Source organism: Salvelinus alpinus, chromosome 2, assembly GCF_045679555.1.
Source record: "Salvelinus alpinus chromosome 2, SLU_Salpinus.1, whole genome shotgun sequence".
NCBI classification, from domain to species: domain Eukaryota; kingdom Metazoa; phylum Chordata; class Actinopteri; order Salmoniformes; family Salmonidae; genus Salvelinus; species Salvelinus alpinus.
Genome location: NC_092087.1, coordinates 18845322 through 18859084, shown reverse-complemented (window position 1 = coordinate 18859084; position 13763 = coordinate 18845322). Strand labels below are relative to the sequence as shown.

The window sequence follows — 13763 nt, the reverse complement described above, 5'->3', positions numbered from 1 at the left end:
TTAATAATGCTCGATTCAAATATAACCTGGGGTTAACACTTACATTTGTTGGAGAGCTGTGCCAAACGCACTCTCAGAAGAGAAGGTTTCATCCAGGTCAAGCATGGGGGGAGGCAGGTCCCTGAAGACAGGTGGAAAGACCTGCTCAAAGCAACCCATAGGAGAACACACACACACATTTTAGAGGGATGGCAAATTGATCATTTTCTACAATGATCAAGTGTGTATTGTCACATTTTAATAAATCCCAGTCAATTAGCAAAAACTGTTGAATACAGTCTAGTGCACATGCCATTCTCAGTTGAGTGTACAGAATCCACATCCAATCACGGCTGAGCTAGACAGGAGCTGGGTGAGATTGTGTAGAGCTGGAGAGGGGAAACCTACAGCAGGCTCCAGCTGGGGAAGGGGAGTCTCAAACTGAGGTGTGATCAGCTGGAGGGGCTCATGTTTGACATCTGCTTGTAGGAACTGCAGTGGGACAAGTCAAACACATTGGTGTCAACAAACACACCGTAAACATGTAGGCAAAGCAGACAAAACATCCTGTAGCCACCAACTACAGCCTACGGTAATGAACTGATGTCTGTCCAGTTTCTAAAGCAGTATGTGTTTCCACCTGATGACTTGGGGCAAAGTGTTTGACAGCTTGAGTAGACATGTCAAACAGGGAGGTCAAAGTCTCTTGGGTTTTCCTCTCCATCTTGCAAGCATACTCGTAGTCGCACAGACAGGCAGCCTGTGTCTGGTAGCATGGTGTAATCTGTGATCTGGGCAAAACACAGAATGATAAGTGTCACTTCTAGAACTAAAAGGTAAAACTGCAGATCCTAAAACATTCCTTGGCTTCTCACCTCGGAGTCCTCTGCATCCATCTGGTTCAGATTAATTTTATCACCCATTAGCCACTGGAAAACGACATCCTGCATAACAAAAATAGACAGGCAACATTACAACCTAATGGAGTCAGTAGGGGATCAAATAGTGTTTCACCAACCATTACATCATCACCATTACAGTGGTTGTGATCACACTCTCACAACTATTCTGGAGTTGCTGTGAAGAAGTTAACGAGCCTGCCATGAGGACGTCGTCAAATACCCTTTTCACACTCACTACTGAGTGGACCGAGACATGCACAGCCAAGCTGTACTGTGCTGGTCCGGTTAAGCCTCCATCATAATTGAAAGAACCATGCTGGAAAGGACAAAAATATCCGAACCAGCACAGTATAGTTTAGGTCGATATGATCATGTGAAAAGGGTAAAAGAGCGGGCACAATTGGCTCTCAAACCTAACAGAAGTCTGAGTGTTTTAAACTGACACTGCAATCACCATTCATTTACTGTTCTCCTCTTTGTTCAGGTACTGGTCACTGAACATGTGACAGGACCCCATCACTGCCAGTTTGCCTGCCTCCTGCATTACAAAAAAACAATTGACACAACTAGTAAATAACTGACATACTGTATCTTTGAAAAACAACAACGTATGATCTTCCAGTGGTGTTTGCAGGTCAACGGGTCCTCTCTTGTACTCCCTGTTCACTCATGACTGCATGGCCAGGCATGACTCCAACACCATCATTAAGTTTGCCGATGACACAACAGTGGTAGGCCTGATCACCGACAACAACGAGACAGCCTATAGGGAGAAAGTCAGAGACCTGGCCGTGTGGTGCCAGGACAACAACCTCTCCCTCAACATGATCAAGACAAAGGAGATGATTGTGGACTACAGTAAAAAGAGGACCGCGCACCCCCCCGTTCTCATCGATGGGGCTGTAGTGGAGCAGGTTGAGAGCTTCAAGTTCCTTGGTGTCCACATCACCAACAAACTAACTGACATGGTCCAAGCACACCAAGACAGTTGTGAAGAGGGCACGACAAAACCTATTCCCCCTCAGGAGACTGAAAAGATTTGGCATGGGTCCTCAGATCCTCAAAAGGTTCTACAGTTGCACCATCGAGAGCATCCTGACTGGTTGCATCACTGCCTGGTATGGCAACTGCTCGGCTTCTGACCACAAGGCACTACAGAGGGTAGTGCGTACGGCCCAGTACATCACTGGAGCCAAGCTTCCTGCCATCCAGGACCTCTATACCAGACGATGACAGAGGAAGGCCCTAAAAATTGTCAGACTCCAGCCACCCTAGTCATAGACTGTTCTCTCTGCTACTGCATGGCAAGCAGTACCGGAGCACCAAGTCTAGGTCCAAGAGGCTTCTAAACAGCTTCTATTCCCAAGCCATAAGACGCCTGAACATCTAATCAAATGCCTACCCAGACTATTAGCATTGCCCCCCCCCTCCTCTTTTACACTGCTGCTACTGTTTATTATCTACACATAGTCACTTTAATAAAACTACCTACATGTACATATTACATCAATTACCTCGACTAACTGGTGCCCAGGCACATTGACTCTGTACCGGTACCCCCTGTCTGTAGCCTCGCTATTGTTATTTTACTGCTGCTCTTTAATCATTTGTTACTTTTATTTATTATATATTAATAGGTATTTTTTTCTTAACTGCACTGTTGGTTAAGGGCTTGTAAGTAAGCATTTCACTGTAAGGTGAAACACCTGTTGTATTCAACGCATGTGACAAATACAATTTGATTTGATAGTAGGTGAAATTTCAAAATTTGGTTGTGCATCAGCAGTTTTCCTCTTGTTATGTCAGTCACTGACAGTCACTAAATTAGCCCATGTCAGCTAACATTTTATAGATTGCTAGGTAAATTAGTCTAGCCAGCTATTTAAATAATATGCCCGAATTACTGACCGGCCACGCAAGGCACATGACCATGGGCCCTGACCTCTAGCGGACCCCAATTGATTTTGTTAATCACTCTCACTCAGGTATCATATGAACACGAGTAGTTAATAGAGGTGGATTTTGTTAATCACTCTCACTCAGGTATCATATGAACACGAGTAGTTAATAGAGGTAGATTTTGTTCACTCAAGAAAATGAGTGTTGATTTATGACCTAAAGGTCAGGTAAAAGGTCATGTCTGTGTAGGCGCGTTGTTTAGACAATGGACGGATTTTGTTTAAGAATGTGAGTGTTGATTGATGTACATGTACGTACAAATTGATGAACGGCAAGAGTCAGACAAACGTCAACACTCAACATGTCATCAGGCACGTTTTATCTGAGACTCATCTCTTAACAGGTAGGCTGGTAGTCTTTTTCTGAAATAATTATTTTCAACTGGCTTGCAGTAGATCTGTCTTAACTGAAATGGTGCTCACATAACTTTCATTAGCTGGCTAAGGTTAGCATGCTAGCTAGTTACACTTACAGCTGTCAGTCAGTGCCCTATTTGTTGTTATTTCTCTGCTACACGTGGAGATCACCACAACATGTCCATCCCAAATTCCTGAAAATGTATTAGCAGCCTGCACCAGTCTTTGAGGTGGAACCTAAATGAGAATTTTTGCTCTAGGACAGGAATTACTCGAAATAGATGTGGCAACTTCTTCTGAGGTGTGCCTTGTTAACATCCAAAAATGGAAGTCGCTTCACAGGCTCTCTTTTGAATTTCCTGAGAACCGGAACATCCGGCTTTTGGGGACTAGTGTTTGACTAATGCACTGGTCTGATGTGTGTGTCTGGGTGTGGTCGGAACAATTTTGTTCATTCAGGAACGTGTAATGATTGATGCTGTATGTGTCCGAAGGCCTACATGAGCAGGTACGGTTGTTTGTAAGTACTGTGCGGCTTCCTGTGCGGCTGACTTTGTGTTTTTCCCCTCTCCGAGGTTTGTGTGTGTGAGACAAAGACACTATGTGTGTACTACTACAATTAGCTTGTGTACTACTTACACAAGCTGACCTCTGTGTGTGTGTGTGTGTGTGTGTGTGTGTGTGTGTGTGTGTGTGTGTGTGTGTGTGTGTGTGTGTGTGTGTGTGTGTGTGTGTGTGTGTGTGTGTGTGTGTGTGTGTGTGTGTGTGTGTGTGTGTGTTAAGCATGGGAGCAGGTGTGTGAGAGGAGGATAGAGTTTTCCGAAGAGTTGGTGGGATAGCCCAGACCCAGGTCCTGGGGTGGACAGTGTTTGAGAGAGGGAGTTTTACTAAGAGTGGAGCAGGCCGATGTGGCCATAGAGGCCCATGAGTCTTGTATGAGAAGGGGGGAAAGAGAGAGGTGGAGTCTCAGAGAGAGGCAGAATTTTAGACTATGTCCATAACCAAGATTCCCAATTACTCTCTGTGTCACACTGTCTACGGTTTGTAATTAACAGGCCTCAGCTCAACGCTCTCTCCCAAGTCTTGTTTCTAAGTCATTCTCTTCATTGGCATATCTGTAAAAGCCAAGTCCTGAAATACAAGATACAGATTGTCTCGTCTTAGACCTAATCAAATCTAATGTCCTAGTCAGGCACTAATATATCATAAAGAGCCTACATAAATAAACTGGTGCCTGTACAACTCCATTTGAATCCATACGAAGTAGCTCTATATCCTCCCTAAATAGGCTTTAACTCCAAATTCTTAAGGTTAGGCCTTAACTCCGAATGTTTAAGATAAGGGTTAAGGTTTGGGATAGGCTTCAAACAAAAATATCAAACACAACTTTCTATCACTGGATTCAAACTGGCAACCTTTGGAATCAGAGGCAGATGAGCTTACAGCAATCTGCCATCCCCGTCCACAACACCCTAGCAAAACCGAAACCTACTTGAAGGTGCTCATTGTTGCCCCTAGTGGCCGATTTCCACATCATCTCCCGATGTTCTCAGACATGGATGGACGTCGAATAATGACTTGTATCACGGGTGACCTTTCTGATTATTGAAACATTGTATTATTTCACCTCCAGTGTATCATCTGCTTCAACAAGTTTGTATCTTATTTCATTTTTGTATCACAAAGCTCATTTTGTATCTCATCCGACTGTATAAAATAACTGTCCAAAGGTTCTACACGTTCTACATTTTCCCTTCTGTACATACACTATATATACAAAAGTATGTGGACACCCCTTCAAATTAGTGGATTTGGCTATTTCAGCCACACCCGTGGCTGACAGGTGTATAAAATCGAGCACACAGCTATGCAATCTCCATAGACAAACATTGGCAGTAGAAGAGCCTTACTGAAGAGCTCAGTGACTTTAAACATGGCACCTTCATAGGATGCCACCTTTCCAACAAGTAAGTTCATCAAATTTCTGCCCTGGTAGAGCTGACCCGGTCAACCGTAAGTGCTGTTATTATGAAGTGGAAGCGTTTGGGAGCTACAACGGCTCAGCCGCAAGGGGGTAGGCCAAACAAGCTCACAGAATGGGACTGCTAAGTGCTGAAGCGCGTATCGCGTACAAATCGTCTGTCCTCAAGTTGCAACACTCACTACCGAGTTCCAAACTGCCTCTGGAAGCAACGTCAGCACAATAACTGTTCATCGGGAGCTTCATGAAATGAGTTTCCATATCCAAGCAGCCACACACAATCCTAAGATCACCATGCGCAATGCCAAGCTCGCCGCCATTGGACTCTGGATCAGTGGAAACGCGTTCTCTGGAGTGATGAATTGTGCTTCACTAACTGACGGTCCAACGGACGAATCGGGTTTGGCGGATGCCAGGAGAACGCTACCTGTACCAATGCATAGGGCCAACTGTAAAGTTTGGTGGAGGAGGAATAATAGTCTGGGGCTGATTTTCATGGTTCAGGCTAGACCCCTTACTTCCAGTGAAGGGAAATCTTAACACTACAGCATACAATGACATTCTAGACCAGGCCTGGTCAATTATTTTCCATGGAGGGCCACATTAGAATATATTTTTGCCATCGCGGGCCAGAATCACATTACAGGATTATACATAATGTGTATGACTGACAGATATCTACTGTACACGTCCAGATATGCCACTTATTTAACTTTTTTAACATTCACAGAAATAAACCACATCCATGTTCTCCTTTTGGTAGGTATTTTCACTACACAAAGGGAAAAGTACACTGTGCATTCAGCACCACGGACAGAACTCTTGTTAACGGGTATGCACAAAAACCCAAGAAAGAGAGAGAGCTCAACATTACATTTAAACTACTCAATCAGTGTGAAGAGTGAAGTCACTGATGGGCATTGTCTAGAGCAGTGAAGTCAGGTATAGTTTGTGACGTCGCTATGCGCAGGATTGCTGAGAGGTGAGTCAGTAAGATATGGGACTTGTTATATTTCATCACTGAAAATGTATGTTCACATACATAGGTTGACCCAAACAGTACAAATATCTTCTGAGCATGACTCCTAATCTTTGGAAAGGTTTGTTAATCGAGAGATGCATAGAACCTCGTCAGTGACATTGGAGAACTATTCAAAAAAATCACTGCATCACACTGAAGATCGATAAGCTCAAGTTGCAGGTCAGTGGGAGCATTATCCACATTGAAGGTGAAAGGAGAGGAAACAAACAGCATGTCATTTTCCAACACTTTGAAATCCTCAGAACGATGAGAAAACTCACCGTTCAAAGCACGCAGCAGTGATGTATACTTCTCCCACTGGTCATCTGATAGGGAACAGACTAGTAGTGTTGGACGGTGGGTGAGATTGTTGGCTTCTACTTGGCGGGTCAGGAGGAGTAATTTTCCCTTGAAGGCTTTGACAAGCCTGTACAGCTGATGTGCAAAACAGTCCTTCCCTTGTAGTTTGGAATTCAGTTCATTCATGAGGGCCATGATGTCCACAGTGAAGGCAAAATCAGCCAACCATTCTTTATCTTGCAGTTGAGGGAAATCCACATATTTTCCTTTCATTTGCAAAAACTCAGCAATCTCCGACTTCAGGTCCCACACCTTTTTAAGCACCTTCCCCAAACTCAGCCATCTCACATTTGTGTGGTGGGGAAGATCTGCATGAACCGACCTGTCTCTTCCAGCAGTGAGACAAACTGCCTGTGGTTTAAACATTTTGCTGTTATGAAGTTTACCATTTTAGTGACTGTATCCTAAACATGGCTCATTTTAATAATGCAATACAGGAAAAAAAATGTCTGATCTGGGTTCAGCTCAACTACTTGATCTCGTATCCTTTTCAAAAGGCCAACGTTTTTCCTGTCAAGTTTGGCCACCCATCAGTGATCACACTGGATAACTTTTCAAAACTCAGTCCCAGCTTTGCCACACACTTATTAACCTCCTCCAATAAATCTTTCCCTGTGGTTGTGCTCTTCATTGACTGCACTGAGGCAAGCTCCTCTGTAATTTCAAAGTCTGGGGTTATGCCTCGTAAGAATATCAACAACTGCGCCATGTCACGTGCATCACTGCGCTCATCCAGGGCCAAAGATAAATAGGTGAAATCCTTTACCTTGTCTTTCAACTGTTGTTCCATATTCTCTGTGATGTCCTCAACAAGCCGTGTCACTGTTCGTCTTGACAGGGAAACATTTTCAAACAGCTCTTTCTTGTTGGGGCAAAGTATTGCTGCAGAGTCAATTAAACGTTCTTTAATGAGTTTGCCCTCAGCAAATGGCTTGCTATGTTTAGCAATTTTGTGGGACAGTACATAGCTAGCTCTCGCAATTCCGTGTTTGCTGAATGCAGTTTTGTGAAAAGTCCTTGCCGCTTTTGCAACTGAGAAAGCAACTCAGAAGACATATTCCCATATTTCTCTGCATGCTTCGTCTGGAAGTGTCGAGACAAGTTGTATTTTTCAAGACAGTGATGCTCTCTTTGCACACTAAGCACACAGCTTTCCCTGATACCTCAATAAATGAATATTTCGATGTCCACTCTTGCTGGAACACCCTACATTCATTGTCTACTTTCCTTTTCTTTGAAATCCTTAAACAAATTTTTCTGCAATTTCTAGCTAGCTACTATTTGTAACTGTGACGTGTGTGTCAGCCTGTCAGTCACTGTCTGTCCTTGTGCAGTTGTTATTTTACACAAAGGCGAGTATTCATTGGGCTTTTAATTTGAATAACAAATAGGTTTTTCAAGACTCTACTATCGCAAATTCTTTATGTGATCTGAGCATGACTCATTGGGCCATACTGAATCATGCCCCTTTGCCCAGGCCTGTTCTAGATGATTCTGTGCTTCCAACTTTGTGGCAACAGTTTGGGGAAGGTCCTTTCTTGTTTCAGCATGACAATGTCCCCGTGCACAAAGTGAGGTCCATACAGAAATGGTTTGTCGAGATCGGTGTGGAAGAACTTGACTGGCCTGCACAGAGCCCTGACCTCAACCCCATCGAACACCTTTGGGATGAATTGGAACGCCGACAGCGAGCCAGGCCTAATCGCCCAACATCAGTGCCTGACCTCACTTATGCTTGTGGCTGAATGGAAGCAAGTCCACGCAGCAATGGTCCGACCTCTAGTGGAAAGCTTTCCCAGAAGAGTGGAGGCTGTTATAGCAGCAAAGGGGGACCAACTCCATATTAATTAATGATTGTGAGGCACTATACATATTCGACAGTCACAAGATGGGACTTCAAATAGACCTCTGTCATGTCAAGGGAACTGTAGCCTACTGTTTAGATGGGTTAAATGGGAACTGAAATCTGGACACTGACTGTAGGTCTATAACCTCACATAGCCTTAATAATAACTCCAGCCGAATTAAGCATTTCTTGCAGTAAAATGATACACCAAATGTAGGCAAAATTTGGACTTGGGAACAGGAGTGGGAGAAATATGATTTATTTCTGCATCTTGAGAGAATGCAATGCTCAGTTAGATACCATCTGTAGAGGTGCTGTCTTCATAAAAGCTGATAGTATTTCAACCACATAAAATATGCATCGAAGCCGAACTGAAATCTTATATGAAACATGTTGGGTCATTTTCACAGCTTTCTTTTTCCTTAACGTGTCAAACTGATGTAATATGGACATTTTGCACAGATTAGTTTTTTTGGCAGTTTATTTATGTTTGCGTTATTGGATTTTTTCCCCGTCTCTAAATACCTTTTCTCTGCGAAAGATGACAGAGAAAACTTTACAGATGTCAACTAGATTGAAGCATTCATTCTATCAATCTATTACATTATTCCGTTGAGCAAGGGTTTATTTAGTCTTTTGGGGCAACATATGACAAAAGAGAAGCTACATGAATCTATTTATAGACAAATTGACTAACAAATAGCATCCCAAAATGTAGTAAATTATAAGCAGAAACATATCTAAAATCAGACAACAACAAAAAAATCCTGCACCCCCTGTCAAAAAACATGTCTCTGACATGCATGCAACATTCTGCATACAGTGGAATTCACTATTCGATGCAAGACTGATACCCTCTATAAGAAATGTGCTAAAGGTCATCTTTTACAGTGTGAATGTAATATTAATGGTACATTTCTTGAATTAAATTCTCTAACATTAATGAATAACTTAAAATAAATATAACTTAAATATACATTAACCTCTTCAATTAAAATAAATGTTTGAACTAAGTATACATACCAACTAGAGAATAAACAGCTGTAAAAGTGGAAATGGAAATGGAAAACAAAATGGAAATGCCTGATGGTGGCGCTAGAGGAAAGGTAAAGTGGTCACCAAATCAATAGGTTTCTTCCACTTGGGGTCTTTATTGTGCACAACAAATTTCATGGAAATCCAGCCATTACTTTGAGATATATCTTGTTTGCAGTCTGTTCTCAGTCTGTGGGCATCATGTGTGTAGTGATCCAATATCCATAGCCATGCCATTTAACAGTTATCACTGGCCCTTGCTCAGCCTTACTCACCAAGAGCCCAGCACCGAGCCTTCTTGCTAGCAAAGTCACTGATCAAGTCTTTGAAGTCCAGCTTTCTAACTAACTGACTTTCAATGGACAGCATGGCAAGACTGCAAAGCAATTTTATCCGTTTTAGCTTACTGAAAGCTCTCTCGCCACCAGCAACAGTCACAGGCAGTGTGCAAAATATACGTAAAGCAATGCACACTTCTCCAAAAATGCTTTGCAACTGCATCTTACAAATTGCATTCAGGAGACCAAGAGGGGACAAGTTAGGGGGGGAAGTGGCAGCATATAAAGTGTTCAGGTGTCTTACTTCATTTTGAAACTCAGGTATAAGATCTCTGGAATACTTCATGATCAGTGGTTGGCACACAGAAGGGACTTTATCCTCACTAATCTGCCCAACTTTCAGAACAGCGGAAAATTCTTCTACAATTTTTGCGGTGGTGTGGAACCTAGTGTCCAAGTCACTTATGATGTTGTCAATAGCAGTAAAAAACAGTGTGTTCCGAAACACTATTTCTGCACTGTCCTGAGCTGTCTGTCTCCTCTTGAGAGGTCTCATCATGGAATCTCTTCCTTTTCCTCTGGCGGCTGTGTTCCTTGCTAAATTGAGGTGCAACATCCATTTGCGTAGCAATCAGTGTTGCCTCAGACAGGAGAGACTCCCATCCATCTCTAAGAGCCTGCATCTCTTCCTTTAAGGCTCTGATATTGGCTGCCTCTGTGTCAAGAGAGATTTTTCCTGACTGGAGAATCACATTCCTGTCCTCAATGCATTGCAGTACCTGCAATTATGCCAACTGACATGTCATTCAACACAATGCTGCTCACCTCCTTCAGTTGGGAGTAGGGCTGGTTCAGGGGTATGGGGATGGGGAGACAGGGCTGCTGAGCCTGAAGCTGCATCTGTTGGGCCTGGCACCAGGCAGGGGCAGGGACAACTGATTTATTATGAATAGCTTACCTGCATTGATTAAATGTCGGCTAAAAGAGGAGCGAAATGTAAACACTATAGATATTAAGTAACTAATGTTAGGGGAGCAAAAGTAGCCTATTTCACTATGGACTAAGCTAACAGGTTAATTTCCACCACTCACGGACTACACCCACCTTCCTTTGAGAAACATTGGGTGACATATTGTCACCCTTTCTTTTCATTCTCTCCTGTCTTTATTTTCCTTCTTTTCGTTTTTGGAAGCCAGATTTTTCTTTAGAAAGCTGAGACATGATGCTTCACCAGCACTCCTCACTCGCAATTCACTGCTAGCAAGTACCGTGGGGGGATACAGAGGCCCTCTGGATGTTTACTTTTTGCCAAAAACAAGAAAAGAAAAAGAACCCGTTAGTTGTATTAGTACATTGTAAATTAAATATGAATGATGATAGGTACAATTCTTTCAACATTAAATTATTAACCTAATGTTCTAATAATTGTTTAGGGCCCCTGTCAGTCACAGACCCTTAAAATCGTCCTAACTCCCCCGTTCATCCGCACGTACCGTTTAGCAAAAACAATGCAGTATGCCACCGCCACAACCCAGTAGTGGCTCCTGACTGCCTGAGTAGGTGGGGTATTTTTCCACATCAAGCATATGGAAACCAAATGTTTGACTCCGTTCCATTAATTCCATTCCTAAACCTAAACTTTTCAAATGTTCAAATCAAAAGACTATTGCAGAGAAAGATTTACAGTCGAGTACATTGCAAATTCAGAACCGCTGGACAGCAACATAATAAACCAAAGCACTGATCATTGGGAAAGAGATCAGAATGACTGCTAAGGCTTGATCCAAAAATGACATAATTAAATAGTTAGCATAGCCTACAAAACTAAACCAATCCATATGTTCAAATCAAAAGGACTGATTAACATGACATCAATAACGCAGCCACAGAGTCCTGGTACCGACACATTCAGAAATCAAAAGACGGTTAAGTATTTAGTTAAACAGCTCGAAGAAAACAGAAATCCACTTTGAATAAATAAATAAAAATCAAAGATGTAGCCTACGATGCAATACTCGTGATCATTTTAAGGAGAACAAAAACAGCCTACATTTTAACACCACTGCAGAATCTTCGCTATTCGGCATCTTCCCAATTAAGTAGCCTAGTGTTGTTGTTTGGGTTCTTGAAGAGAACTAGAGTCTATCACTTGCAGCCCACATCTTCCAATGCATTGTGGAAAAGTGTGCATCGAATTATAATAGATGAAGAGCTGAAATGAGTACAACATCCTGGCATTTAAGCCATACTCGATTTTCGAAAATTCACATAGCCTACTATAAAACATATTTTCGTATAATGAGAATCCGTCATGCGCGATTGCGTTGTTTCCCGCTATTCGTTGATTTCGGTAGCGAGTCCCCTGATACAATTGATCAGCTGTTGTCAAAACCGAAATGAGTATGACATCAGGGCATTTAAAGTGTACTTGATTTTCTTAATGTCGCACACTATACTCAAAACGGCCTACTATTTGGGGTATGGTTATTCGGGCACGGCCAGTGTCTTAGTCACACGTCTTAGAATTGTAATATTTAAATCCATACACATACTGTAGAAACACACACCTCTGAAAGGGGAGAAAAACATTCGAAAAACACAAAGTCCGCCGCACAGGACTTAAAAACAACCATACCTGGGCCCGGTTTCCCAAAAGCATCTTATTAAGGCTAAATTCATCCTTAGAACCATAGGATCCTATTAACTTAACCTTAACATGCTTTGGGCAACCGGGACCTGCTCATGGAGACCTACGGAAACTTAGCGTCAATCAGTGAACAAAATCTGTCCGACCATGCCCACACATCGACCAAGTGCATTAGTCGAACACACACGCATATGGGGGGTGATAGGGGACATGCATAAGCCTAGGCAACCGTACCACCTGACACTGATACCAACGCCTTACATGCTGACCAGACCGGACACGTCGCGTGCGCGAGCGTCGCAAAATAAATTTAGAAACCCATGTTATTCAATTATTGCACCCACACTGCTTGCGCGCGCCAAGGAGCGTCTGTGACACCAAGGGCTAAAATAGATGTCGTTCCTATTTCTGACGCAGATCGTGCTGCAAGTCCTGCCTCTCCCATCTCCTCATTGGTTTATAGAAGCAGGTATCCACGTGTTATCTCCTCATTGGTTTATAGAAGCAGGTACCCACATGCCATCTCCTCATTGGTTATACCCACGTGGGTGATAGAAAGACGAAAACTGTTTTGCCGGTAGTCTGGTAATACAATGAAAGTTTAGATGTGATCACCATATAATTTAAACGATTAAAAAGCCTGGAAGGAGGAGAGATGACTAGAAACGATTCGGTTGGCCGTTTTATATGTGGATTAATTGTCGGAGTAGAGATCCTTGTCCATTTCAGGTAAAATAACAACTCAAGGTTTATATCCCAGGACAAATTAGCTAGCAACAGCAAGCTAGCTAAACAGGACAAATTAACGCTAGCAAGTGCAAGCTAACTAGCTAAAATACCATACATGTTTAATGCTTTTCGACCTGTCCCCAAATGAATGTCATTGGTTCAGAGTTTGTTTTGATATTTTAACCTGCGTGTCGTGATCGCGTTTGGTGTGGGGGGGAAAAATAAATGTATGCACGATAGCGCACGATGGCGCACGCGCGCAGCCGGTTTGGGCAAGGTGTTACGAACGTCTGCGTGACTCCTGCGTTAAGCTTCTGATTTACATGACATGATACCAACGCCTTACTAACTTCTGCGTGACGGCTGCATCGCGTGTTAATGAAAGTCATAATGTGCATAGTTTATATTTATATGAATTAAATCTCAACCATAAATGTTAGAAACATACATTTCTTTCGTGCAAGCAGACATTCCGACGTTGCCACCTTGAACTATAGTGTAGCCTAGGGCTTGTGTATTTCCTGTTATTGCTAATGGCCTAGAAAAGATTATGTCCAATCTATAGGTAATATGTCTTTCCTTCAACATCTCATGGCATGGTATGTTATCACCAAATCTCGATAAGGGGCCCAAAAAGCTAGAAACAGCCCTGCTCCTTTACCTCAATAAC

The 13763-nt window shown here is 42.7% G+C and overlaps 1 protein-coding gene and 1 pseudogene across 1 annotated transcript; both read right to left on the bottom strand.

Moving 5' to 3' along the window:
* Window positions 1-39: 39 nt before the first annotated feature.
* Window positions 40-12231, bottom strand: LOC139555859 (intraflagellar transport protein 52 homolog). Its single transcript, XM_071369236.1, has 5 exons — window positions 11768-12231; window positions 855-923; window positions 620-770; window positions 388-471; window positions 40-141 (listed from the first exon to the last, which is right to left on the bottom strand). Exons 2-5 carry the CDS (start codon window positions 869-871, stop codon window positions 40-42), a joined length of 354 nt encoding a protein of 117 aa, XP_071225337.1. The 5' UTR covers window positions 872-923; window positions 11768-12231.
* On the bottom strand, window positions 3975-7088 carry LOC139540618 (general transcription factor II-I repeat domain-containing protein 2A-like; annotated as a pseudogene).
* Window positions 12232-13763: the final 1532 nt, after the last annotated feature.

Coding starts and splice junctions, on each gene's coding strand:
- LOC139555859 (XM_071369236.1), bottom strand. Junction 472..619: donor ACTTTGCCCCAAGTCATCAG/GTGGAAACACAT, acceptor GTCCCACTGCAG/TTCCTACAAGCAGATGTCAA. Junction 142..387: donor TTCCCCAGCTGGAGCCTGCT/GTAGGTTTCCCC, acceptor TGCTTTGAGCAG/GTCTTTCCACCTGTCTTCAG.